We start from the raw sequence: 27845 nt of genomic DNA on the forward strand, positions 1-27845 counted from the left end.
TCTGGGCATAGTTCTTGAGAAGTAGGATCCCCTATTTGGGTACTCCTTCAGACAGAGTGCTAGGTAAGATTGGCTGCGATCAAACCCAAGCACCTGCAGGCAGCACTTTAACTTCTCTGGGCCCCGGTTCACCTCTAAGATGAGGATGATAATAGTATCTAGCTCACAGTGTTCCTAGGAGGATTAATTAGTTGAATACTCTGTGAAACATTTAGAAGTAGACTGGACTGGCACATAGTAAGTGCTCAGTTAACATTGGCCATGACTGTCCCGCCTTTTTATCATTGCCCCACCCCCACCCCCCAGGCCTTGATAAGCTTTATCTTTTCCAAACCCCATACCACCGCCCTGGTTCAAACCACCATCATCTCTTACCTGCTACTGAGATTGCCTCTTGTCTGGTTGCCTGGAGTAACTGATAGATTGAGGTGTGTCCCAGGAGCCTAGAATTCATGTTGTTCCACTCGCCTCCCAACAATCTCTTTTATAAGCACCAGGAGGAACTTTCTAAAATAGAAATTGAAGCATGTTTCTCCACTGCTTACTCCTCTTCCACGGCTTTCCTTTACACTTCAGACTAATCGCTGACACCGTCCCCCCCCCCCATGCCTGTAAGGCGCAGCATGACCTAGCCTCCCCTCCCTCTCCGGTCTTTGCCTTCTCTCTCTCTCTCCCCCCGTGCTCCAGCCACACTGGCTTCCTCTGCATTCATGAACCCCTGAGCTCTTGCAAACTCTTTCCTCCTCTCCCCGCCCTCACTGTTGTCCCTTTGTTTCAGCATCAATACCACCCTCTCAGAGGTGTGTTTCTTCTCCCTTCGCATCATTACCACCTCACTTCTACCCCTCTTCTCCTCCACAACACACACCGCTATTCATAATGACTTGTTCATTTCTGCCTCTTCACTGGAGTGTAGTTGCGAGAGCGAGGGGGACAGGTCAGTGTCTAGCTCCAGACCGATCTCAGAGTAGATGCTCAGTACATAGTTGTTGAACAAATAAAAGGTGCTCTGGGTCCAGAGACAGGTAGGAAACGTCTCTGCCTCAGTGTTCTCATCCGTTAGATGGGCACCCCGTGAGGGAGCCATGAGAATGGAATGGCAATGTTGGATGTGAGAACAACACATGCTATACAGACCTGGTGGGAGTGGAATTCTGCTCCACCTCAGCTTCAGCCTCCCTGGGATTCTCCGACCACAGTCCAAGCCCCACAGTGGGTGAGAGACCTTGAAACCCAGAAGGGCAGGCCTGGTCTGCAGGAGTATCAGGAGCAGAACTCAGGAGTCCTGCTTCACAGCTCATCGGGAAGATGGGGGAGACCCCAGCTAGTCCCAAAGCACAGAGGCTGCTCACCCTGATGGGGAGAGGGGGAGCCCTGAGGCAGCCTCACCGAAGCCGGACTCAGCCTTGGAGGCTCCGCAGGAGCTTCTTGTCTGGGGGTTATTTGGGAGCGGTGGGGAGGGGGTGCAATGAGCAAGGCATGGGCCTCCATTAACGTGCCTCCTTGTGGATATCCAGGGAAGGAGATAATATCATTGTGTTGAGGTCTGTAAGACCCTTTGTGAGGGAACAGGGTCTCCCCTCGAGGATGTGATCATCCCTGGTGGAAATCTGGAAAAGAGGCTGTGTACAAGGGAGCAAAGGAAGCGTGGTCTCCAGTCCCCGGCAGCTGAGGTCAGTGGAGAGCGGCACCCCCTGGGGAAGCAAGGGTAGCCTGGCCAAGGGAAGAGGATTTTCCAGGAGACCCCCACTGACCCTCTCATCTACTCTCTCCCCAGGGCCTATCCTGAGCTTCGCGGGTGTATTGGGCAAGAAGGGGGCATTTCTTTACATCTAATAACCCAATCATCTTAGAGGAACTCCTCTCCTCTTTCAATTTAGAATGTGTCTAATGCCAACTTTTGTGTTTGAAGGATTTTATGGTCCCCCCCTGCTCCCGTTTTAAGTAGGCTCCATGCCCTAAGGGCTTAAACTTACAATCCTGAGATCAAGACTTGAGCTAAGATCAAGAGTCGGACACTTAACTGACTGAGCCACCCAGCTGCCTCATTCCAACCCCCCCCCTTTTATGAGTATTTTTACCTGATGGTTGTGAAAAGTGATACAAATAAACTAAAGTGGATAAGACATAAGGGTGCAGCTCAACAGATTATTAGAGTGTGAACAGCCATGTCGTGCTCTCCAGGAGACCGAATGCTGCCAATATGTGCAGAAACACCTCCTTGTTCTTGCCAGGTTACATCTCCCCTTCTCCCCCCCAAAGTTAATCACTCTCTTGACTTTGGGGGCATAACTCCCTTCCTTATCTTTGTCCTTGTGCAACAATGGATGTGTGTTGTGTTACTTAAGCACACATTTCTGAAGAGTGGTGTTTAGAAATGTAATTACATGGTGGGCTAGCTTCCTAGGGCTCTTGCAACAAATTCCAAGCTTGGTGACTTCAAACAAATGTCATGAGCGCACTAGGAAGGCGCACACACGCATTGTGTCTTTCCACAATGTCAGCTTTATTCAGTCATAAAGCAAAGTTAAATTGCAATTATAAAGCGGGTTCAGGATTCCAAACTTGGTGACATCTCACCATGTGATTAAACTCGGCTTCTTACACAATGCACAGAGCAAGGTAGAAGACAAACCACACAACAAACAAGATAACAGAGGGGGTGCAGGAAGTGAACGAACCAAACGCGAAGTCAGTCTGTGGGGCGCACCGTTGAGATAAGGCGTTGGTCCTGTCTGGTCCGGGTCCGTTCTCGGCACTGACTGCTTCTGATGTGCAAGCAGGGAAGGATCTCGGTTCTGTTCAGAGATCGATTGGGCAGAGGCTTCAGTGGCCACTGCATTTTTTAAGCGGTCAGACATAGAGGGGTCAGGTCTGAAGAGTCTGCTGCCAGTTTGCTGCCAAAATGCTCCCCTTTTTAAAGGGATTTCATTGGTTTGGGGTCTCTGCAGACCTGTTCTGGTTCTGCTCATTATCAGTTCTGGGGTGTCGGCTGATGCCGGTCCCAGAGATAGGTCCTGGTACCAATACCTTATCTGCTTGTGTCATTGTTTGACGCGGGCACCTGCTTGACGTGAGGGACTCCATTTTGCCCTCTACAACAAAAATGTACTCTCTCACACTTCTGGGCCCAGAAGTCCAAAATCAAGGTGTTGGCAGAGGAATGCTCCCTCCAAAGGCTCAACGGAGTATCCTTGTTTGCCTCTGCCAGCTTCTGGGGACTCCTGGCACTCCTTGGCCTGTGACAGCATCTCTGCTATGTCTCTGTGTGTCCACATCTCCCTCTCCTTTCTCTTTTAAAGACACTAATCAATGGATTTAGAGCCCACCTAACCCAGGTGGGTTTCTTCTCGAGAACTTTAACCAATTACATCTGCAAGACCCAATTTCCAAATTGGGACACATTCCAATTTGGTTCCAGGGAGACAGCAATTTTGGGGAGACACTATTCAACTCACTAAATTACAATATGTATTACTTTGTGCTGACTGCTTTTTGTTCAACATATTGTATTTTTTAAAAGATTTTATTTATTTATTTGAGAGGGAGTGAGCCTGAGCAGGGGAAGGGGCAGAGGGAAAAGGACAAGTAGACTCCCTGCTGAGCAGGGACCCCCCCTCCCAACATGGGGCTTGATCCCAAGACCCTGGGATCATGACCTGAGCCAAAGGCAGATGCTTAACCAACTGAGCCACCCAGGCGCCATATATCTGATTTTTTTAAAGTAATCTCTATGCCCACTGTGGGGCTCAAACTCATGACTCCGAGATCAAGAGTCACATACTCTACTGGCTGAGCCAGCCAGGCATCCCAAAATTATATTTTGTTTATTTTATTTTATTTGAGAGAAAGCACTCGTGTGCATGAGTGGGAGGAAGGGCAGAGGAAGACGGAGAAGCAGACTCCCCACTGAACGGGGACCCCAACACGGGTCTCAATCCCAGGACCCCGGGATCATGACCTGAGCCAAGGTCAAATGTTTAACCAACTGAGCCATTCAGGCATCCCCCCCCAATATTATACTTTAAAGACTTACCCGTATCATTGGATGAAACAGTACCCGTATTCATTTTCATTGCTTTATAGTCTTCCATTGTGTGATAACTTTACACTACGATTCAGAGGCTGAGGAACCTCCAGTTTTGGGGGTCCTCATCTTCACAGATCCCTTCCAAGGCTCTGGGAGGAGCCCTAGCAATGTGTTCACATGATCAAATATTTTTATATGATTTGCAAAAGTAATTTGTTATACTATATTTTTCATTCTAGCTACACCTTTTTCTTGCCTGATTGCCCTGGATAGAAGCTCCAGTCTAATGTTGACTAAAATTGGTGAGAACAGACATGGTTGTCTTGTTTCTGATCCTTAGGGCAATAGCCTTCATTCTTTCATCACTGAGTGTGATGTTTATCTGTGGGTTTTTCATGGATACCCTTTATCAGATTAAGGAAGTTCCCTTCTATTTCTGGGTGTTAAATGTTTGTTGTTTTTTTATCATGAAAGGATGGTGGATTTGTCAAATGCTTTCTCTGCATCTATTGAGATGATCATGTGGCTTTTGCATATAATTCTTCCTTAAATGTCCTCATTCTTATATTTGCTTTCATACTAAATTTTTATTTGTAATTTTGTATTCTTTTACTTAAAGAGGGTCCCCAAATTGTATGTTTCAGCCCCCACAAAACTGGGATCTCTCCCAGTGTCTACTGTATTGTGTATGGACCCTTGGGTTGTTTCCAGTTTGGGAATCTTAGGAACAGTTGCTATGAATATACTTGGTGCACATGCAAATGCTTTTGATGTCAGCAGGCGGGGGCCAGGGACCCAGGAAGGGTCCCACAGGACCAGCCAAGAGGGTTTCTGGCTGCATGCAAGATAGAAATCAAATGCAAGCCAGCAGGAGATGAAAGCAGAGTTTGTTGAAGGTAGAGAGAGAGTGCAGGTACAGAGGCAGTGTCTGAGTGACTCAGAGAGGAAAGGAAGAGAGATTCTCATCTTTGCTTGGTATCTGGGGTGTTTACTGAGGATTGTGGCCCAGTGTACGTGTCCTCTCAAGCATCCAGGAACCAGTTAGAGAAAAGACAAGGACCCAGGTATTATTCCTTGGAGCCAAGCGGGCTTGGCGTTGAGATGTCTAGCGTGAGTTGTCTGGAATATGCATAGGAGGGCTTCGTCCGGTCATTCTCATCTGGTCCTTCCTTAGATGTTAGCTATTCTAAAGAGATCATTAACTCTTTGTCCCTTACAGGGAGGACATATGCTGTTTGCGTTATGTGGCATGTGCAAAGTGGGTGTACAGTCTTAGCAGGAAGAAAAGCAGGAAAAGGAGCAAAAAGCAGTTTATGGAGTCCTTCCGTTTCCTTACCTCACTTTTACTGAGGAGGTCTAAGGGAGTAGAGTAGCTGTGTCAATGAGGCTAATGCTGAACTGATGTCCTAAACGGTTGGCACTTCACATTCTCACGGACATTGTATGAGAGTTACTGCTGTTCCACGTCCTTACCAACACTTGGTATTGTCAGATTTTAAAAATTTCACGTATCATAATGGGTGTACAGTGGTGACATATCATGGTTTTAATTTATATTAGATTAAACCCTATGAAATTGCCATTTTGTAGGTCAAAATGGTCAAACATAAACAATTCCACGATTCAACCCAATATTTCTAAGATGACTAATGAAGTAGAGCAAGAAGTTTTCATATATTTAATGGCTTTTTATTATGGAGTGCCCATTTAAGTATTTTGCCCATTCTTTTAGATATCTGACTTTTCTTACTGATTGTAGGTCTTATGTACTCTGAATATGAGCCCTATGTCAATTACATGTGTTGCAAATAAGCCTTCTAATCCCCTTAATGATGTCTTAATTTCAATGAGGTCAAATATGTCAATTTTTTCCTCTATGCGTAGTGTTCTTTGTATCCTATTTAAATCTTCCCCTAACCAACATCATAAAGATACTCTCCTTTAAATATTTTCTAAAAGCTTTATTATTTTGCCATCTATATTTAGATCTAAAATCCATTTGCAACTGATTTTGCATATTGTGGGAGGGAGGGTTCCAACTAAATTTTTCCATATGGATATTCAATTTTCATAGCACAATTTATTGAAAAGATCATCTGAGTTGCCACTCTCATCACAAATCAAGTATCAGATATTCACTTGTCACTGGTCAGTCAACCCTTGAACCAATTCATATACTGTCTTAATCAGTTTTGTAATAAGCTTTGATAACTGGTAAGGCGATTGTCTTCTTCAAATTGTTTTAGCTATTTCCATATATATTATAGAATCCACGTGTCAACTTCCACTATTTCTAAGCAGAAAAGAGCAAACCCATTACATTATTAGGATGGCAATGAATCTATGTATCAATTTGGAGGATAACCAGTATTTTTACAATATTGATTTTCACGTCCACAAATAACACCTATCTTCCAAATTACTTGGATCTCCTTTCATATAATTTTTTCTATAGAAATCTTTTAATGCGGGCGCCTGGGTGGCTCAGATGGTTAAGCGTCTGCCTTCGGCTCAGGTCATGATCCCAGGGTCCTGGGATCGAGTCCCGCATCGGGCTCCCTGCTAGGCGGGGAGCCTGCTTTTCCCTCACCTCTGCCTCTCTCTCTCTCTCTCTGACTCTCATGAATAAATAAATAAAACATTTAAAAAAAAAAAAAAAAGAAATCTTTTAATGCTTATTCGTAGGTACTTGATTATTATGCTTTGTGGAAGTTGTCCTTTTAAAAATTTCATTTTCTAGCTATTATTCATTGCTGGCCTAAAGAAATAGAATTAATTTTGGTATATTGATTTTTCAGCCAGCTATCTTGATATTAATTCAAGTAATATAGCCTTCAGATTTTCTACGTAACAAATCATATCAAAAGGAAGTTCACTCCTCCCCTTTCAGTGTTCCTTTTATCCTCTGTCTCACCTTATCCCCAAGCTGGGGACCAACAGTACGATGTTGACTGGCAATAGAAAACCAGGCATCCTTGTCTTATTCCCACTCTCAAAGGAACACTAGCTTAGGTTAGGCTCCCCCAGTAGCAGACCTGAGACAAGGATCCAAGTGCAAGGAGTTTATTTGGGAGGTGGAGGGAAACGCCGGTAGGGGCGTGGGGATGCGAGACAAGGAAGGGAGGGCGGGCAGTGAAGGGGCCTGTTACCGGGCTTAATTCTGCTAGGGTCAGGGGGCCAGTGTCAACTACCCATGTCAGAGTGATCTCCCAGATGTGAGGGAGCTGGAGTCTTCTTAGAGTCTTGACAGTCTCTGGTTGGAGTCTCTGGGGTGGGGAGCCTGTTTCCTAGCACTTCCAAATGCCTCCAGTGGGAAACTAGACACGCAGCAAACTCATGTCCCCCGGGCAAAGAAATGCTACTATTGGCAGGTGGAAGTTGGGCCAAGTCCACCCAAGTGATCAAAGTGAGGGACGGGGGTGGGTTACTAGCCATGTCTTCTACCGACACCGCCCACACTTTACTATTACAAACAGCACCAGCAGTCCCCATGGGATGGCAGTGGCTGCCTGAGTCCAGATATCACCATACGTCCTCCAAAAATCACCCAGTTCAACCAAAGGACAAGGAAGGAAATAAAAATACTCCTATCTCATGCTTACGGCATACTGAGAAAACCCTCCAGACTTAGGTGATCAGGTGTGGCCACCTGGTCTCTGCTCTGCGGGAATTCTAGGACATCAACACTAGGGGGCGCTCAGTTCCAAAGCAGCGTGCCTTTGAAGGCCAGCCTCAGCCAGCCAGAGCCTTGTCACCCTCTGGTGTCCCATGGCAGCATCTGTCACCAGCACACTTAGCACTAACAGGTAAGACTGCTGGTGCTCTCGGGGGAAGCCACAAATTAGGCAAACTGTAAGGCAAAGAAGGGGGATGAACAAACACAAGAAGAGCAGGAAGAGGAGGGAATGGAGGAGGAGGGAGAGGAAGAAAGGAAGGAAGAAAAAAGAAAGGAGAAGGGAGAAATGATGGGGTGGAAATTATTAACCAGAGGAAAAAAACACTGAATAATAAGAGACTGCTTATAAAAGTTAACGAGACTGAGTGGGGCAGGGAGAGGAATGCACGGGCTCTGGGGGCCTCGTGCTGGGTGTGGAGACCTCACAGCACTAAGAAGGGCTCCTGGACTCTTCTGGTAATGCAAGTGCATTGAGGCCACTTCCCAGAAAAGAGGACTAGGGATGGGAGAAGGGACCTTCCAATTGTGGACCCACCTACCTGTCACCGACTTCAGGCATGGCCTTGAGGAAAAGAGATTCGGGATCAGGCCTCCATCAGCTCCCAGGAGCTGCGGCCTCCTCTACCTGCCTCCTCCCTACCCACTCTGTTCTGGTTTCAGAGGTCAAAGCTAGGTTCAACTCCCACCCTTGCGGTTCCCAAACAAGTACAACAGAATGAGTCTGAGTGAGAAATCCACTTTAATAATCCAGCTTCAGCTCAACTGACCACTTCTCAAGTGCAAGAGAAGTCTTTCCAAGAGGCCTCAATCCACTAAGAGGTTACGGCTCAGAGAAGGGAACAGCTCAAAGAAGCCCTAAAATGGAAAGCAACATGGGATCTGGAATCAGTGGAGGCCAGCTGGGGGTGCCCTGCGGCACACCTCCCGCCAACACAGGGCCGAGCCAGAGAGGCACGGTGCTCACCCACACTTGACAACTTTCCCAGTCTTGTCATCTCCCGCCCCCTCTCCATCCTCTCATTATCCTCTGGGGGCTGATCAGGGCCCCTGGGCCTGGAGAAGAATGGGGACCTTTCCTCTCCTACATGGTAGTCCCAAGACAGCCAGCTCCCATCACCCAAGCCGGCCACCTAGCAATGATGTTGCCCCAGCAACCCATCCGGGCACTGGAGGAGGAACGAGCCCGGCTGCCGCGAGGATGGGTCAGGTAGGAGTCACCTTGAAGAGGGTGAGGGTCTGGAGTACTCCTGAGGTGCAGGCGGTCTCCCGGATGGAGTGCATGGCCAGTTGGGGGCTGCCTAAATCTAGAACCCGCAGCCCCAGCCGAGAAGCCAAGATAGGTCCGATGGTGGTTCCACAGGGAGAGTCATTCCGGACCATGAGATCCTAGGGAAGGGTGGAGAGGCTCGGAACGGCATGCAGTGTCTGCTCATTAAGCCCAAAGAGGAAGGCGCCTAAGAACTGCAGGGCTGACAGGGGCCCACTTCTGCCCCCTCAGGGAGTGGATGTGACCAGAATGAAAACAGGAAGCCCACATTAAATGGCAGGCCCAGAGGACAGTATATTCTGCATTGGTCCCATTTTCTCCGTCTGAACTACTGCCACCCTCATTCTGGCTACCACCATCTTGCCTTCCATTAAGAATCCATAGCAGGCAAGGGAATTAAAAAAAAAAAATGTGCCGTTTATATCAACCGCTTGCTTAACATACACTCTCTCCCCGCCCCCATACACACACAAAGAACAATCATTCAGCAGTTTTAGTGTTTTTAGAAATATTGCTATTGGCATTCCGAAACCATTTCCTTTATATTCTGGTAAAAAAATAAATAAGAAAGTCATACTATGATGTACAATGTTGAGATTTTCAGTGTGAGGGAAAACAGAATTATAAAATCAGATTAAGTAATAACTATTATTTTTTTTGAATAAGAATTATAGTATTAACTCATGGTTTTCAAAACATATTTTTTTCTAGCTACGTCAACAGAAGTGACCCCAAAGCACTGTCCCCCATGATAACAACAGACACTCAGGGTGTCAGACCACAGTCTCCAAAATCACCATCCTTCCAAAGCTGCCATGTCTAGGGAGAGAAATGAATGAGATGAGCCTGCAATTTCTTGTTGTACAGAAAGCAAGAAAACTTTTGAAGAGTCCTGTCAAAGGACGCATGTCCAAAGGCAAGACTCCCACTGGTCAGTTATGACTATCTGACGATGAAATAAAGTGACTACAGGGGCGCCTGGGTGGCTCAGTCGGTTAAGCATCTGACTCTTGATTTCGGCTTGGGTCATGATCTCAGGGTCGTGGGATCGAGCCCCGTGTCAGGCTCTGTGCTCAGTGGGGAGTTTCCCTGAGATTCTCTTTCCCTCCCCCTCTGCCCCTCCCCCTGCGCTCTCTCTCTCTAATAAATAAAATAAAATTACTACAGTGCATTGGATCTACACTGAACCAATGAAAATCTGATTTAATGTCAGAAAAAGGAAAAGAGGGGCGCCTGGGTGGCTCAGTCGGTTAAGCGAATGCCTTCGGCTCAGGTCATGATCCTGGAGTCCCGGGATTGAGTCCCGCATCAGGCTCCCCGCTCAGCAGGGAGTCTGCTTCTCCCTCTGACCCTCCCCGCTGTCATGTGCTCTCTCTCTCTCATTCTCTCTCCTTCAAATAAATAAATAAAATCTTTAAAAAAAAAAAAAAGAAAAAGGAAAAGAAAAAAACCCTATGCGTCACCTCTTGAAGTGGCTATTAACATACGTCACCTTGAAAACTGGTTATTAAAGGGAAAGAATGGGCATTTATCTGGTCTTTCCAGAAGAAACCATATTTCATGATAACCAAATAGCCCTAGTTGATGGGGAGAAAGTTCCGCTTCTCAGAAGACTAGCAGCTAATATCTGAAGGGATGACTCGTAGAGGGATGAATTGGAGGGATGGAATTACTGATTTTGCAAGGACTGTCAATGGGTGTCAAAACCATTAGGTGTCTGGTTGATAGAGAACTCATCACTGACACAGTTACCGTCCAGCCAGAGGAGGAAAGCCCCCATATGATGGAGGGTTTGAGGGCACCCCAATCAGGTGCTCAATCTTATCATCACTAGGGGCGGATCACCTAGATAATACATGGATGATGCAACATGAAGGACACACCAGTCATGACGTCTTCTGGCCAAAAATGTCTAACTTGAATCTATCGAGCCTTTGGGCATGAATTCCAATTTACAGGAAATACAGGGCCTAGAGGCACCAGCTAAGCACCACCACAAAGAAGCAACCAGACAAACCAAGAAAGTGAGACATCATGTGGGATGATGAGCCTCATTTCTTCAAAGTCAATGTTATTTTATTTTACTTTTTTGGAAGATTTATCTATTTATTTAGAGAGAGAAAGAGCGAGCGAGCACACGAACGGGAGGGGCAGAGGAAGAGGGAGAGAGAATCCCAAGCAGACTCTGCGCTGAGGGCAGAGCCCGACTCGGGGCTCGATCTCACAACCCTGAGATCACGACCTGAGCCAAAACCAAGAGTCTGATGCTTAACAGACTGCGCCACCGAGGCGCCCCAAATCAACGTTATTTTATTTTATTTTATTTTTTTAAAAAGATTTTTTATTTATTTATTTGAGAGAGAGAATGAGATAGAGAGCATGAGAGGGGGGAGGGTCAGAGAGAGAGGCAGACTCCCTGCTGAGCAGGGAGCCCGACGTGGGACTCGATCCCGGGACTCCAGGATCATGACCTGAGCCGAAGGCAGTCGCTTAACCAACTGAGCCACCCAGGTGCCCTCAACGTTATTTTAAAAGGGGGTGGTGAGGGTTGCACTACACTATGAGATATTTAAGCAACATATGAACCAGATGTAACATGTGGTCCTGAACTAGATACTCAGGTAGGACAAGAATCTGTAAAGAATATTTTGGGGATAACTAGGGAAAACTGAAAATGATCTGGGAGCACCTGGCTGGCTCAGTCGGTAGAACATGTGACTCTTGATCTCGGGGTTGTGAGTTCAAGCCCCACGCTGGGCATAGAGCTCACTTTAAAAAAAAAAAAAAATCTGTGCATTAGGATTAGGTACAAATTTACTGAAACAGAAGTGTACTGAAATGAAAATGTAGAGAATACAGAGTGAAGAGGAAGCAAACAATACATTCAAAATGATTCCACTTTTTATAAAATATGTGTTAAGTACATGCATAGGAAAAAATCTGAAAGCATATACACAAATCTCTGTGGGTTGATGTTTTCTTATTTCTATTTGTGTTTCCTGTTTTTTTTTTAAAGTACACATGTCCTGCTTCTGCTGTGAGTTTAATTAAAGAAAATTCCCCCAATGTCTTCTCATTGCCTTAGAAGAACATGCAGACCCCCTTCCATGGCCTAGGAGGCCCTGCATGACTGGCCTGTGTAGGCTTCTCTCCCCGCTTCTCACCCCGCCTCTACCGCTCTGGCTTTGTCCCCTCCTGACAGGCCGAGTGCACTCCTGTGCCCCTTGGGGCCTTTGCACTCATTCCCTCTGCGGGGATGCTCTCCCTGCAGACTCACCCACAGCTGCCTCTTTCTAAAGTCTCAGCTCCAAGGGTCACTTCCTCAGAGAGGCCTCCCCGAGAAGGGAACATTCAGGTCTACGTGGGGCAAGGGGGGGCTCCATTTGGCAGAGAGCGCCCTGAACTGGGAGGCAGGATGCCAGCACCTGGTCCTGACCCACCAGGACCTGCTTGCTGTGTGTCACTGGACTTCCTGGGCCCCAGTCCCTTATAGCTCTACCTCCACCTATTTCTGACGACATGGGCCATTGCCACGGCAAGAATGAAAATGAGCAAGTGGCAGTTCCAGCCTCCCCAGTCCTGAACTTCACTTGTGGAGGAGCCCAGGGTGTGGAAGAGAAACACAGGGAGCTGGATGGGAAAAAAGCAGGACTAAACCCATGTGTCACAAGCACACTGTATCTTCAGGTCTCACAGAAATCCAGGAGAGGCCTCATCATCAGCCCCATTTAACAGGTGTGGAAACTGACCCAGAGAAACGGAGCACCTCGTCCACAGTCACGGGGCTAGCCCACAGCACATCCAGCACTGACTCCAGCTCTGCCCAGATCCAAAACCCATTCTTCTCGCTCTACTGAAGGCCCAGCCACCAAAGGTTGGCTCCCAGGTGTGCACCCCCCCCCACTTCACTGGGGACGCATCATCTGTTTATGCCCCCCCGGTCCCACTCCCTCTATCCCGTCTTCCCAGGCAGGGCCCAGCCTCACCTGCAGGGGCACCCCGACCTTATTGGCCACCTCTCGGATCAGGGCCTCTGAAACCGCATTCGAGGCATAGCGTTGCTTGCTATTCACCTTAATCACAGGGCCCTGGGGAGAGGGAAATCAGGAAGCGAGGGTGAGGCACTCGTGGGTGATGGGCCCACAGGGAAGGAGACGGGGCCCAGAACCAGCCAGGCCTTCAAGTCCCTAAGGAGAAACAGGTGCATCTCACCTTGTGGAACAAGGGCCGGTGGTTCTCCTCATGCTTGTCCCTGTAAGAGACGGAGTCAAGGCTGTGGATGGCAAACAGGAGGGGGTCTCCCAACACCCACCTCTAGCTACGCCCTGGAAACATCACTAATGCACCACAGCATTCTTCCCCACCCAGCGCGGTAGGACCTGACGGGCATGCCAAACAGTGTCCCAGGCATCCTCTAGCAGTGGGTGGAAAGAAGGCTGTAGAGAGAGTCTATTCAACATACCCGGGTTGGGCATTACATGACTTTGACCCATTTGCGTCTTGGCGCAGTCAAAAGGAAGCCACCACTGACCTTCCAGCCAGCGTGAGGAGGAAGGGGAAGGGGGGAGAGGCTGGGGCCCTGGGGCTGGGGCTGAGCCTGAAGGCAGGTTCCACTCGGGTCTCCAGCTGTGAGGACTGCACGCCTGGCCCGGCAGACTCACAGGTAGTTGGGGTGCACGGCGTGCGCCATGTCTGCGCTGATCATGTAGGACTTGGGGATGGCTTCCTCGAAGGCCGTCAGGTGCTGGAGTGAGGCTGAGAGTCGGCGCAGCACCAGCTCTGTCAGCAATGACTGTGCCCCCTGGGCGCTCTCGGAGCCCACCTGGTGACAGCAGACACTGCCAGAGCCGGAAGCCAGGGAGAGGGGCCCCACACCCAGGACCACCACTGGTGCCCAGGACTCTGCTGACTCAGTGGATGAGGAATGTGGGGTGTTGTCAGCAACTTCCCCAACGCTGTGCCCCTGAAAACCTGAGGGTGGGCTGGGGCCGAACTAGTCCTATGTCATCTCTGGGGCAGAAAGAGCACTTTCTGTGGGCTTCCTGCACCTTCCTCCCCTCTTCCTCCCCCAACCCTCACATCTGGGGCTTCGCACAGGTGCCCCACCACACTGGCCAATCGTCTTTTATGCACGTAACAGAGACTGTGAGCTATCCACGCTATGCTGCACAGGAAAACACCCAAATTGCAGCTAAGCACAGGACCACCCAGTTAGAGAGGACACTCCCAGCTTTCCCTTGCAGCTAATGTGGCCATGCCGAAGGAGTTCCATGGAACACGGCAGTGAGGAACGCCCCCTTCGGGTTGCGCCTTAAAAGGATGGGCGTGCACTCTCCCTCTGCCCCTTCCTCCCGTCCTCCTCACTCAGTATAGACACGATGGCAGGAGCGGGAACAGCCGGGCGGCCTGCATCCTGAGATGGCAGCCAAGTGCTCGGGACAGCAGAGACCTGTCCTCAACTGCTCACTCTGACCCGTACAGTTCCAGGAGAGAGAAGGACCCATCTGCTCAGGCTCTGTGACGGTGTCTAAGAGCGCACCTCACGGGAGTGCGCAGAGCGAGGCCCTACCATGCGCTGAGCCCTGGGGCTACAGGATGAAGGGCAGAGTCCCTGTCCTTGAGGAGCTCACCATGTGGCACACGGGAGGTATGGTCACACCTCTAGAAACTGATACATGCTGAGCCAGGGCGACCAAGTGCTAAGGGAGCATAGGCCTTCCAGCTCTGTGGTTTCCAGAACAGCCCTGGCTTACGGGGGGTGCCTGGCACAAGCTGGCTGCGGGAAGCTTCACAGAGGGGACCCCCTCCACAGAAGAGACCCTCCACAGGGCCCTCCACGTACCTCTTCGTTGTCATAGAGAGCGATCATGCGCACGTGGGGCTCCGCGGCCAAAGAGGCAGGGGCCGCACAGGAGTCGATCAAAGCCTGTTTGGGGGGGGGATCAAGAGCATCCTCCTCACTGCTCCTTCTTCCATAACCCTGCCCACCAATATCTGGCAGGTTCACGCTCCCGGCTGCCTGTTGTTGTCACGGCCGGGATGAAGCGGGCTGGGCCTTTGACCGGCCTTTGTCCCTTAGGGCATTGGCTGGCTTGCGGGAGACCTTTCAGCTGGGCTGGGAGAACCACCCTTTGGGTGTGCTCCCCTACCTGCCTACGTGAAAGGCAGGAGGATGAATAAAATGGAGGAGAAGAGTGGAGAATCCTGGGAAGTCAAAAACAGCACACAGAGCACATAAACGAACAGGCCCCAGTGAAAAGATCGAGGTCCACAGAGATGACTGGGACTCCATCAAGGGGACACAGGTCCCAGGTTCGGCCCTGGTCTCCATTAAGGCCCAAAGCCTGTCTCCGAGAATAGGATGGGGTGGGAGAGAGAGGGATGAAAAGAGAGAGAGCAAGAGGAAAGAAAGAAATAGAACTGACTAGGGTAGAAAGAAGGTCACTCCAAGGTGACTGGAAGGAAGAGAGCCGGCCCCACGGAGACCCCAAGGGCACAGACAGAAGGCTGGGTGGGCGTAAGCTTGGAGGGCAGGGGGAGCAGAGGGAGGAGGGTGATGCTGCCTCATGAGACACGAAGGCCCCTCCGGGAAGCAGAGGCTAATATAAAAGAGACGCAGTGGAGCCAGGTGAGGAGACCCCGTGGTGCCCGAGCTGGCCTCTCCGCCTTCCCCTACCTCAGCCCCGGCCCCTCCCCCCCACAGTCCCCCGAGCGCCAGCAGACGGAGGAGGTGGCCAGTGGCCCTCCTAGGACCTGCTAGGCCTTGAGGCAGTCCCCCGACCACAGCTTCTCCCGGCGGTGTGCCCCGCCTGCGGGCACCCCCGCTGCTCACCTGCAGGGCACAGAAGCAGCTGTGCAGATTGTCCAGCCGAGGGGCAAAGATGAACTCCTCGTAGGCACCACCCAGGACCTAGAAAGAGGACAGTCGGCCCAACCTTCAACCCTCCGCCCCAACTCAACTGCTTCTCCCTGCTCCCAAAGGCCTGGGTTTGAGCGAGCCTCCTTGGCTGTGTGTGCAAGCCCGCCCTGTCCCCCGGCTTCGGGCGCTGGGATCCCGCTGGGTCGGGCTGAATGGACAACGGGGAATGGAGCTGGGCAGGAGCTGAGGGATGGGAGGATGATGTCTACGGTTCCTACCAGCTCCTGTGGGACGGGGAAAAGGGGGGAGCTGAACGGACACAAGGAAAGCTAAGGAAATAAACAGAAGAGGAGACCAGCCCAGAAAGTGCACATTCAAAGAGGACCAAACATCCGAAGATTTCATAATCTCCTGCTGTGGGCAACCGGGAGGGACTCGAGGGCAGGCTCCAGAAAAACGGGGGCCGTATCCGGGACTTCTGCCCTCAGGGGTGCAGGGCCAGGGTGGGTTCAAAGTACACAGCGACCACCTGCAGCAGAAACTCCTAGGAGGGGAGAAATCTCTGGAGGGGCTGATTCCCAGGGCCCACGCAGGCATCCAAGGAGGCAGGCCTGGAGCACGAAAGTGCCCTTTTGAGAACCACTGGCCTGGAGGCAGAGGGACATGGTGTCTACTGGGAAGAAGAGGGATGAGAAGAACCGGGGGACTGGCCGAGGTGGTGAGTGCTTCAGGGGATACACTGGGGCAGGCCAGGATCCCCGCGATCCCCACCCATGAGTCCCTGCAACCATTCCCTACCGCAGGCTGCGTGTCAGCAAGACAAAGCTCCATCTCCAAGATATCCTCGGGGCTCAGTCCCAGATGGGCGCAGAGAAGGGACATGAGGACCGAGTGGTGCCGGTCATCCTGCAGGGCAGAAGCATGCTGGGAGGAAGAAGGTCTGCTCTTCCCCTCCTCCCCCTTCTCAGGGAATCAGTCCTTTCCCCCTCTCCTCCCCCCTTCCTGTGAGCAGGGGACTCTCTTACTGTAGCATTGACAGGCCCAGGCTCAGGGGTCCCCTTCTCCAGCTCCTCCTGGACTGCTGTGGCAAGAATGGGGACTCTGTGGGGGGACACATGAGGGAAGCGTGGGGCGAGCTGGAGGACATGGCACCCCTGAGCTCGGGCATCTCCCAATGGGAACTGCCCTTGCCCTTCGATTCCCAGTTTGCTTCCCAAATGGCAGAGCTATGAGGGCCCTCGGACATCAACAACTGGGTCCCGAGAGTAGAACCTGGCTGTGGCGACCATGAGGTAGCGGGGTCCCAGGTCCCCCGGGGCCCCTTCCATCACCTGGTGCCACAGCCATCCCTCCCAGTCACCACGGCCCTTGCCCCAGGCTCACAAGTGCATCTCCATGTTGGGCCCAAAGTTCTCGTTGACATTGCGCTGCAGATGGATGGCCAGGTGTGGGATGCGGAGAATGGGCCGGTCCACGTGCACCAGCCGCTGTTCCAGCCGGCCTGAGGTAGGGCACTGTGGCCCACCGGGTCAGGTCAAACCAGGGCGCCTCCCAACCACAGCGGGTTAAAACCCCCACTTCACCCAGACTAACCAACATGATGCTCGAACCCAGACTGCCCCACTCCCCCTTCCCTGGGCGGGGGGCTCTCCACAGGTACCCTGAAGGAAGGTCACAGTCAATCTTCAGGCTGTGAAGGTGAGAACCTCCCAGGTCCAACCCCAGTTCCCACCTTGACAATGACGCGTCCAGCCAAGGTCAGGTCCCGGTCAAACCAGGTGCTCCAGATCCCACCACCATAGGTCTCCACGCCAACCTGCTGGAAACCCACCTGGCTGCGGCGGGACCGTCGTTTCACCTAAGTGTGAAGATGGGGAATGAGAAGTCAGAGAAGGCCGAATGGTATGATTTGGAGGTGAGACAGACGGGCGGAGGCCTAAGGAACACAGAAAGAATATCGCTGACAGAGAAGGGCCCAAAGTGTGGAGGAAGGGGGCGACAAGTCTCCCCCCGCTGCAGGAATGGAGCCCCCAATTTGTACCTCTCCATTCCCTTTTGCCCTGTATTCCCCTGATGCCTCCCCTACCCCAGCGCAGCCCCAGTTCCTCACCCGGAGGCAGGGGCTGTCCGTGTGGGCCCCAATGAGGCTGAAACCATTGCCAGGAACATACTGGCCTCCCACAGCAAAAGCGATGATCGTGGAGGAGTTCCTGGTCAGGAAGTACTGGGGCGGGGGGGAGATTGATTGGATTATCTAGCCGGCTGGCACAAAGGACTTTGAGTCCCGGCCTCGGGACCTGCTTCTCTGTCCCCACCCCACCCAACGTACCTTGCTTTCCGGCTTGATATCCCAGCTCTCCGTCTCTTTGAGTTCATGGAAGCCAGCCTGGAGAAGGCGGCTGCGGCACTCGGCCACGGCTGTAGAAAAAGCCCTCGCTTAGCGATGGAAGCCGGTTAGGAGGCACACCAGCCACCACCCTCCTCCCCTGTCCTGGTCACTTACCGTGGAAAGGAGAGGGGCTCCGGTTCACGAACTTGAGGAGTTCCCGGGCCGCGGCCTGCACCGCCTCTTTGCGGGCCCTACTGGTCATGGCCACCTAGTGGAGGCGGGGTAGGGGGGCTGCTCAGACTCCTACGAGATTTGGGACCCTTGACCTATATTATCCAGGCCCCGGAAACCACCTCCCCCATTCCCATAAGCCCCATTCCCGCGAAGTGATCGCTCCAAGGCTCAGACCTCTGCTTCCGCCCCTTTTCCCACCGACCGACGCAGATGCCGGGCCAAACCTCTTTCCGCTGAAAGCTCCAGCCCTCTAGCCAAAGTATCAGAACCCCAGCAGCGCTCCCCGCCCAGCTCGTCCAAGTCGGCCCGCCCCCTAATTCGAGCTTCAGCCCGGCCCCCCAAATCCCACCCCCACGTGCCCGCCCAGCCCAGAAATCCCGGTGGGTTCCGAGCTCCAAGCTCCCAAGAGGGCCCCTAACTCAGAGCCCGCCTGCACCAAGGAGCCAAAATCCTATTGGCCGGGGAATACCCCACCCCCCCCTCCACGCCCCCAGTCTTTCGCAGGCCACCCTTTTCCAACCCCAGGAAGATCAGGTCACGGAGGCCGGACTTTCGGTTTCGCTTTGGGTCAGGCACAGCCCTCACCTCAGCGCGCTGTTGAGCTTAGGCCTGAGCCGGCTCCGAGCCGGGTCTGGGATCGGAGTTAGAGCTGGGCGGGCCGTGGACACCTACCTGCATGGCCCCACGCGTGGGCCCGCGTCCGCTAGCCCTGCCCCCGTGCTCGGCCCGCCCCCTAAGCCCGTCCCGCCCCGCCCTACCCCGCCCCACCCCGCCCCCCGCCGCACCGTCTGCTCCGCCCCTCGCTAGGCCGCACAGCCCGTCCCGCCCCCGCCGCGCCGTCTGCTCCGCCCCTCGCTAGGTCGCTCCTCCCGCCCCGCCCCCGCCGCGCCGCCCGCCCCGCCCTCGCTGTCCGCGGCGGTAGCGGGGGCCCTCTGCTGACCGGGAGGTGCTAGGACAGCCGCGAGCCGCGCGCCCCCACGCCTGCCCCGGGTCGGAGGGTACGAGCTAAAACTCGCCCCTGCCAGCTCACCTGGTCCGATGAGTGCTGTACAGAGTGCTCTCTCTCTCCACAGGCACCCTTGTGATAATAAAAGCAACAGGGCTAGTGTTCATGGAGCGCTCACGGTGAGTTTTAGCTTTATGGTAAGGCTTCACGTGTTATCTGTTTAATCTTCACAGCTGCTCTATCAACTTCGTACTTTCATGGTCCCCATTTTATTTATTTTTTTGTTTTGTTTTTTAAAGATTTTATTTATTTGACATACACAGAGAGAGAGCATAAGCAGGGGAAACGGCAGGCAGAGGGAGAGGGAGAAGCAGGCTCCCGCAGAGCGGGGAGCCGGATGTGGGGCTGGATCCCAGGACCCTGGGATCTTGACCTGAGCGGAAAGCAGACGCTAAACCGACTGAGCCACCCAGGCGCCCCTTCACGGTCCCCGTTTTATACATGAACAAAACCAAGTACAGACACGAATCACTTGTCCAGGGCAGTAAATGGCAGAAGTGGAGTTTGGACTCAATTAATTTGACTACAGGCACCTGGAACAAGCCACTCTCAGATCTTTTCTGGCCCTTTACGTATGCACCTTGGAAAGTGTTATGTTCGCGGGGAAGTCCCTGAGGGACAGAGAAGTAATGACTTGCCCAAGATCACACAGCCATTTGGATGCATCTAGAATTTGACTCCTGTCTGCACACTCTATCCACTTCTTAAAAGGACAAAATAAAACAAACTCCACAGGTTCTTGGAGACAATCCCAATATTCATATGTCAAGAGTGGTGAGTAGCAATTTAAAAAACCAAGGTACCCGCCTAGTCATAGATTCTGATCAGGACTCTTGGTGGCCCCTGGGTCCAAAACAGGGCCCAGCAACCAGGGGTGTTAGCACTCCAAGGATTACAGGTCAACAGCACAATCTGTACTTTATATACCAGGGTAGGAATGTTGGGAGGGGGGTGGGGAGCCGTGGGAAAGGCCCAGCGGCCCTCAGTTCACAGGAGTAGGTATTGCTCGTGTTCAAGAATATACAGGTGGTGGGGTAAATTCATGGCATTCCCTAACCGTTCATTGAAATGTCACTAGGTATAAAGTTTCAGTGCTGAATGGGTCATGGAGAGAATATTCTTTTCCTCTCAGAGCCAGAGGCTGGCTAGTGGAGAAGGGACACATTCACGGACAGTGACAAGAGCTGAAACAGGGGTACGATGTATAAGGGAAGGAGACTTAAAAAAATTTTAATGCTCTTCAGAGTACAAAAAAAGAGTACATGCTAATGTGAGAGATTCAAATATCACCAAAATGGGTTACTTAGAAAGTGAAAGTAAACACTGGATAAATTGACCATCCATTCTTGATAAAAAACAAAACGAAATCCTCTTAAGAAGCCAGAAAGAGAAAGGATAACGACGTAACTGCAGAAATGAGTGGGGAAATACAGAAGTGCTCCTTTCAAGTCAGAAGTAAGACACCGGTGAACTTTACTGCTGGTTGTCAATGTGGCAGTCAAAGCTGGTGTCACAAAGCAAAACAATTATATACATAGAAAAGTGACATTTCTCATTACTTATAGATTATTTGATTACCTAGAACCTCTAAGAATATAAACCGACAAGCTATTTGAACTGGTTAGGAGGAGTGGCCTGATTTTAAAAGTCATCAGCTTTCCCATGCAATAATCAACTAGAAACTATACTAGTAAAAGGGTCCTATTTACAAGAACAAGAAATACTATTATATTCCTAGGAATGAGGGGCACCTGGGTGGCTCAGATGGCTGAGTGTCTGTCTTCGGCTCAAGCCATGATCCCAAGGTCCTGGGATCCAGCCCCACATCGGGTTCCCTGCTCAGCGGGGAGTCTGCTTGTCCCTCTCCTTCCCGCTCGTGCACTCTCAAATAGATAAAATCTTTAAAAATAAATAAATAAATTCCAAGGAATGAGTATAAAAGAGATTTGGTCTCACTGTAATCAGGGATATGCAAGTTAAAAATGAGATGCCATTTTTGATTTGTCAGATTAGCAAAAATAAGAAAGATTGGTAATATGAAGTGTGGGAGAAGGCCTGGGGAAATGCATGCCTTTATACTGATTTCTGTGCTGTAAATACTCCCTGGGGCTGGTTCCAAGCTGCCAACATGAACAGAGTGTGGAGTTGGGAGGAGACACACAAAAGCATGCCATTGTATAGATTTGTACCCTACAGACATTATAGACATAAATAACCTAAAGAACATAGATTCATAGTAAAATAGCTAGGAAAGTGATGATTTTTGAGTATTTGTTATCTGTTTGCAATATAATTTATTGTAAGTTTACATAATTGAATTTTTTAATGATGGCTACGTTTAGCACCAGGATCACAAAATTCCTGGAAATTTGACAGTCATTTCTCATGGGCTGGTTTAAATGAGCTCTAACACACAATTTCACTCATACTCTACATCTTTGTTCCTCACAGTGTGATTTCTTGACCAGCAGCATCTACCAACACCTGGCAACTTTCTAGAAATGCAGAAAGAACCCAAGGGCTTACCCCAAACCTATCAGATCATAATCTGCATGTTAGCAAGATCCCTAGATGATCTGAATGCAAGTTCAAGTTTGAGACACAGCGTTTCAGAGTGCCATGTGGCAGTAAAAAAACAATGAGGTTGATTTTTATGTATTATCATAGGAAAAAAGTGCTGAAAAGATTGAGTGGGGAAAAAAAAAAGCAATTTCCAGAATAGTACTTACAGGGCAAGAGCATTGGTAAAACTCACATAATGAGCTAAATGTCTGGATTTTATGTATGTATATATGGAAATGCATGGAAACAGGTTTGGAAAGAGAGTGGAATGGTATTGGTTATGAAATGGGAGGGCCAAGGGGGGACCTTAGCTATCCAAAAAATGTTTCTGAGAATCGTTCTTGTCCTCAGCCTGCTGAGAAAATCTTCCCCACCAGTCCTTAGCTGATGTTTACAAGGCTACCATTATTCATTTCTGTTTGGCTGAACAACTATTAAAGTGCAAATACCTGTAAGTTACCATAGCAATTGGTGACACATACTTCAGTGTGTGTTCATTTGATATATATGTCCCTTCTGATCCCTCGGTATGTGAGAGAAGCTTCCTAAGTAGTAATTTGTCACGTAATTGTTAAGAGTGATTTGAGGGGTGCCTGGGTAGCTCAGTCGTTAAGCGTCTGCCTTTGGCTCAGGTCATCATCCCGGGGCCCTGGGATTGAGCCCTGCATCAGGCTCCCTGCTCCGTGAGAAGCCTGCTTCTCCCTCTCCCACTCCCCTGCTTGTGTTCCCTCTCTCGCTGTGTCTCTGTCAAGTAAGTAAATCTTTAAAAAAAAAAAACAGTGATTTGAGATACCAAAGACCAAAGCAATGGTGTAAGGAAGAGAAGGTGTATGTGTGTGTGTGGGGGGGGGGGGGCGATATGTGTACTGGCCCTGTCTGCTAAAATGATCTTGATTTCCTGATGCCAAGACAGCCCTGGGTATCTCATTGCTGGTAGATATCTTGGTTGTTTAAATGTATAAATAATTTGCCTCTGGGCATCATGATAGCAGCGTGCATGGATACAGTACAGTATGTCCTTCTACAGTGTTGTTGGAAGGGCACTTTTGTTTCTAACATATCTTCTGCTCAAGTTCTGTTTTCCAAGCAAGACTTAACTGATTAAGAACTACAAATCCCAGGATGCATTGAGGTGAGCAGTTTCGGCAAGATTGTAATTTTCAATGTTATGTTCTAGGAGGGAGGCTTTAGGGGCACCTGGGTGGCTCAGTCCCTTGAGCACCGGACTCCTGGTTACGGCTCAAGTCATGATCTCGGGGTCCTGAAATAGAGCCCCGTGGGGGGCTCTGCACTCAGCGCAGAATCCGCTTGTCCCTCTCACTTTGCTCCTTCCCCTGGCTCGCTCTCTCTCATTCTCTCATAAATAAATAAAATATTAAAAAAAAATGTACTTTGTATGGGTAAAAAGAATGTGGCACTTTTATAGGTACTGACAGGGAACAATTTCCAAGATATACTAAATGAAAAAACAAGGTACAGAATAGCAGTTATGGTATGCTCCATTTGTGTATAAACACACAGACACACATATATTCTTATATGCTTAAAAGCGGGCACAAGGAAATAGTAACTGACTCTAGGAAGGAGAAATTTTGACTGAGGGTCTGTGGTAAGACAAAAGCTTCTCTTTTCCTATAAATCCTTTTGCACTTTTTGAATTTTTTCCTATATCCATCCACATATTACCTACTTTTAAAACTAAATAGCAAATTTAAAAAGTAACAGGTGGAAAGATGATCTTTAGGTACTTTCTGTGACCAAAATTTTGTTTTCTTGTGTACCCTGATGGAGTTAGTAAGCAATTTGTTGGTTAACATTTATCCCTAAAACCTTCAGTTTAAAAATGCCCGCATAAAGGGCGCCTGGGTGGCTCAGTCGGTTAAGTATCTGCCTTCGGCTCAGGTCATGATCTCAGGATTCTAGGATTGAGCCCCACTTCCGGCTCCTTGCTCAGCGGCGTGTCTGCTTCTCCCTCTGCCTGAAGCTCACCCTGCTTGTGCGCTCTCTCCCTTTCTCAAATAAATAAATAGATAAAAACTTAAAAAAAAAATGCCCACGTAAAACTGTATTACTTCTGATTTGGAAATTGTGTCTAAGTGTGGAAGGGAAAGTAGATGGAATGTTTCTTTTGATGTTGATATTTAAACAAAAAATAAACTGGGGGTGAGATAGGAAACCCTTCTGAAAAAGGCACCCAACTCTATTAATTCTTCACCTGCACAGAACTATGAACTATTGATCCTGTCTCCCCCCCCCCCCCCCCCCCGCCAGGCTCTGCTTCCTTCCCACCCAGCGTGTCATCCACTCAGTTGTCTTAATCATGCCCATGCCTTGCCACTCTGCATTTCCTTACTTGCCTGGCAAAAACCCAACCCTGATTGCAACCAGCTCCTCACCTGCTCCCTGTTTGCACCTGGCACATAGTAGCAATACAATAAATATTTATCCAATGAATGAGATTTAAAAAAAAAAATTCTTTGTGAAAATTTGCCCTCAGGAGAATACTCCCCAGCAATAAAAAGGACCAAAGTATTGAAAAGTGCAACAACTTGGATGGATCTCATGGACATTATGCTAAGTGGGAAAAATGACAAATTTACAGAAATGGAGAGCAAATTCGTGGTTGCCAGGGGCGGGGGGGGGGGGGGGGGGGATAGATATGACTGTGAAGGAGTAGCATAAGGAACATGTTTGTGGTGGCAGAATAGTTCTCTATCTTGATTAGGGTAGTGGTTGCATGACTCCACACATGTAATAAAATGAGGGTTGTTGGGGCGCCTGGGTGGCTCAGTCGTTAAGCATCTGCCTTCGGCTCAAGTCATGATCCCGGGGTCCTGGGATCGAGCCCCGCATCGGGCTCTCTGCTCGACGGGAAGCCTGCTTCACCCTCTTCCATTCCCCCCTGCTTGTGTTCCCTCTCTCGCTGTCTGTCAAAATAAATAAATAAAATCTTAAAAAAAAAATAAAATAAAATGAGGGTTGCCAGCCAACATGCAGGACACCCGATTAAATTTGCATTTCAGATAAAGAATAATTTCTTAGTATAAGTATGTCCCAAATATTGCATGGGCTATACTTGCACAAAACAAAACAAAAGTCAAAAAGACAAAATTTAACTGAGCATCCTGTATTCTTATTTGCTAAATCTGGCAATCCTAGATGACAAGGCATAGAAATACCCACACACCTTTTACCAATGTCCCTTGCCAGCTAGTGATATTGTACCATAGTTATTTAAGACGGGACCATGGAGGGAAAGTGGGTGAAAGGAACACAGGACCTCTCCGTACTATTTTTGCAACCTCCTGTGAATGATAATTATTTCAAAATCAGAAGTTTTTTAAATGGCTCTCAAAAGAAAACCAACTGCCCTGTTGGTGATAAAAACAGAGGTAGAGGAAGCACAGGATATTAACCACCCAAGAGGTTTTATGGACCATTGTAAACTTTTGGCACTTCACGGGGGTCTTAAGATGTATCCCTTTCCGATGTCAATGATCACACGTAGGTTACTGATGGTGTAACAAAGTGGTTAGGCGCGGGGTTGGGGATCACACACACCTGGGTTCAAGTGCTGGCTTGAACTTGCTTAGCTGTGAGCCGTGCTTAGCTGTGAGCCTTGTTTGCAATGGGGATGCTGGAGCCTGCCCACACCCCTGCATCTTTCCAACTCCACATTCAGGGACAGCGGGCTGGTAGCCTGAAACCCGCCTGGGAGGATTTACACTCCCAAGATCAGCAAACACTACAAATCAGGGCTTTTTTTTCTTCTTCTTCTTTCGGAGAGCTGATTGTTACACCACAGACTTTGAGCCTCAGTCGACACGTCTGTCAAATGGGGAAAGACTAGTAGTAACTGCACTGACGTTAGGAAGAGTCAATGAGATCCATAATGTTATGAGGATTAAAAAGTGCCTGGAGGGTGCTTGTCGTTAAGTTCCTCAAATCGTAAGTGAGCGATAAATGTTACCATTTATTATTGTTTCTTTCATAGTAAACGGTGTGCAACGTGAGGGCACCAATTTACTTATCGGGATATCTTTAGTGACTGGCTCAGGGCCTAAAACACAGCAAGTGCTAAATAAATGGTCGCTAAATTCAAAAATAAATGGCAGATGATAGTGACTTGAGGTTCTACACCTCCAGGAAACGTGCATTTTATCAGAGGCTTTTTAGGGCACACTTCTTGATCTTTAAACCTGATTTTCAGACCCTGACCTGATTTTCAGGCTGGCAGGGAGGGCGAGGGAGCACCCATACCCAGGATACTGTCTGCTCTTGCAGGCCTGGCCCTGACCCCCAGGGCAGTGATCCTGGCACACGCCCCCAGGTGATGGAGACAGGCCTCCCCTCTCCTTCCTCCCGGAGCCAGGATGGGGCATTTCTGGCTCTGAGCCTGTCTGACTAGAGGTCATTTAATCCTCGCTGGATTTGTCCTGTTTATTTTAGAGAACAGGGCTGTTTACTTTCAGTTTGTATTTCTAGGGGTGCTTGCTTATTTTGCTTCCCTTTTATTTACTTTTTGCAAGCACTTGGGTTTGAGTAAATATGTCTATAAAGTTCCAGGGACTGGGTTATTCTGTGTCTGGTATTTTAATGGCCTTTAAACAGTGTCTGCTCAGGTAGGCATTTTTTTTTTTTTAAGATTTTATTTATTTATTTGAGAGAGAGAGAATGAGAGACTGAGAGCATGAGAGGGAGGAGGGTCAGAGGGAGAAGCAGACTCCCTGCCGAGCAGGGAGCCCGATGCGGGACCTGATCCTGGGACTCCAGGATCATGACCTGAGCCGAAGGCAGTCGCTTAACCAACTGAGCCACCCAGGCGCCCATCAGGTAGGCATTTTAGATGGATCGAAAAGATAGAGAATTCTGTTCTTAGTGGCCTCTGATTCCTTCCAAACGGACAGCCAGGAGCCTATGAATCAGGGCTTTTCATCAGTAATAAAAATATCAAAGCCAACACCCATCTCAGACCGAGAAACTGACCCACCCTGATCAGCCGGACTTGGGAACCGTAGGAGGTATTTAAACACCAGGGCAAAACCCAACCAAACAAACAAGCCCTCAAACCAAAAACCAAAAACTGAAAAACACCAGGGCAGTGCTTAGGGTAAGAGTTACCTAGGGTGTTTTTTTAAAATGCAGATTCATGAGCCCCATACTTGACAATTCTGCTTTGGAAGGTTTGGGCTGAGGCTCAGGAATGTGCATTTTTAACCCATGCTGCAAATTCTGTCCTTAGATCACCCTGAGAAGCACAGTCTAGAGTCTCAAAAACACTAGTGCCAATGGCTGAGCCGCCCTTGAGGACAGTGCCTTGTTGTGGGGCAACACAGAGAGAAGCTGGGGGACCAGACAGGGTTGTTTGGAATGAGTCCACCAACAATTAGCACACCGTTCCTCCAAAGTTAGCCGAGAAAGGACGAGGAGTATTGATCTGGTAAGCCTCTCGCGTAGGGTCTGATTAGTCAGCAACTTGAGGGCAGGGGCCGGATCTCCCTCATCTTATCATCCCCCCCAATGCCTAGGACAAGGCTTGGCTTACAGGTTGGTGCCCTGCTCTGGCTGGGGCACTCCCACCCAAGACAGACCTAGAAGACAGGCCCGGTTACCTCAGGGTAGCCTGGGAGCCAGTTGTTGGGAATGGACGTGGCGGAGAGGCTGAGCGCCATGGTCACCTGCTCACCTCCTCCCGAGCCGGACCAGGTCTGCCAGAGGCTGAATAGACGCCTGGGGGGGCCCTACTGCCTTTTCTGCCCACTCCCCCCACCCCCCACCTCTACCCCTCTGCTCCAAGGCCCAGGGTCTTCAGTCCCTGTCCCCATAGGGCCCATTGTGACATCATCAATGCAGTTGGAAACAGCAATGCCCTCACAGCGCTG

General features: G+C 49.7%; 1 protein-coding gene across 8 annotated transcripts; it reads right to left on the reverse strand.

Moving 5' to 3' along the window:
• Window positions 1-8422: 8422 nt before the first annotated feature.
• Window positions 8423-27635, reverse strand: LOC110591796 (aspartyl aminopeptidase). 8 transcript variants are annotated; one of them, XM_044913421.1, is made up of 15 exons: window positions 27576-27635; window positions 18336-18429; window positions 18162-18250; window positions 17943-18056; window positions 17565-17690; window positions 17216-17346; window positions 16858-16933; window positions 16631-16738; window positions 15806-15883; window positions 14816-14899; window positions 13635-13795; window positions 13186-13225; window positions 12960-13061; window positions 8925-9092; window positions 8423-8561 (listed from the first exon to the last, which is right to left on the reverse strand). In XM_044913421.1, exons 1-15 carry the CDS (start codon window positions 27633-27635, stop codon window positions 8511-8513), a joined length of 1482 nt encoding a protein of 493 aa, XP_044769356.1. In that variant the 3' UTR covers window positions 8423-8510. The 8 variants fall into 8 exon arrangements, with proteins under 8 accessions (XP_044769356.1, XP_021558379.1, XP_021558380.1 ...); XM_021702704.2 differs by lacking the exon at window positions 27576-27635 and adding an exon at window positions 19068-19123 and having other exon boundaries at window positions 8435-8561; XM_021702705.2 differs by lacking the exon at window positions 27576-27635 and adding an exon at window positions 18981-19035 and having other exon boundaries at window positions 8435-8561.
• Window positions 27636-27845: the final 210 nt, after the last annotated feature.

Source organism: Neomonachus schauinslandi, chromosome 3 (genome assembly GCF_002201575.2).
Source record: "Neomonachus schauinslandi chromosome 3, ASM220157v2, whole genome shotgun sequence".
In the NCBI taxonomy this organism is placed as follows: Eukaryota; Metazoa; Chordata; class Mammalia; order Carnivora; family Phocidae; genus Neomonachus; species Neomonachus schauinslandi.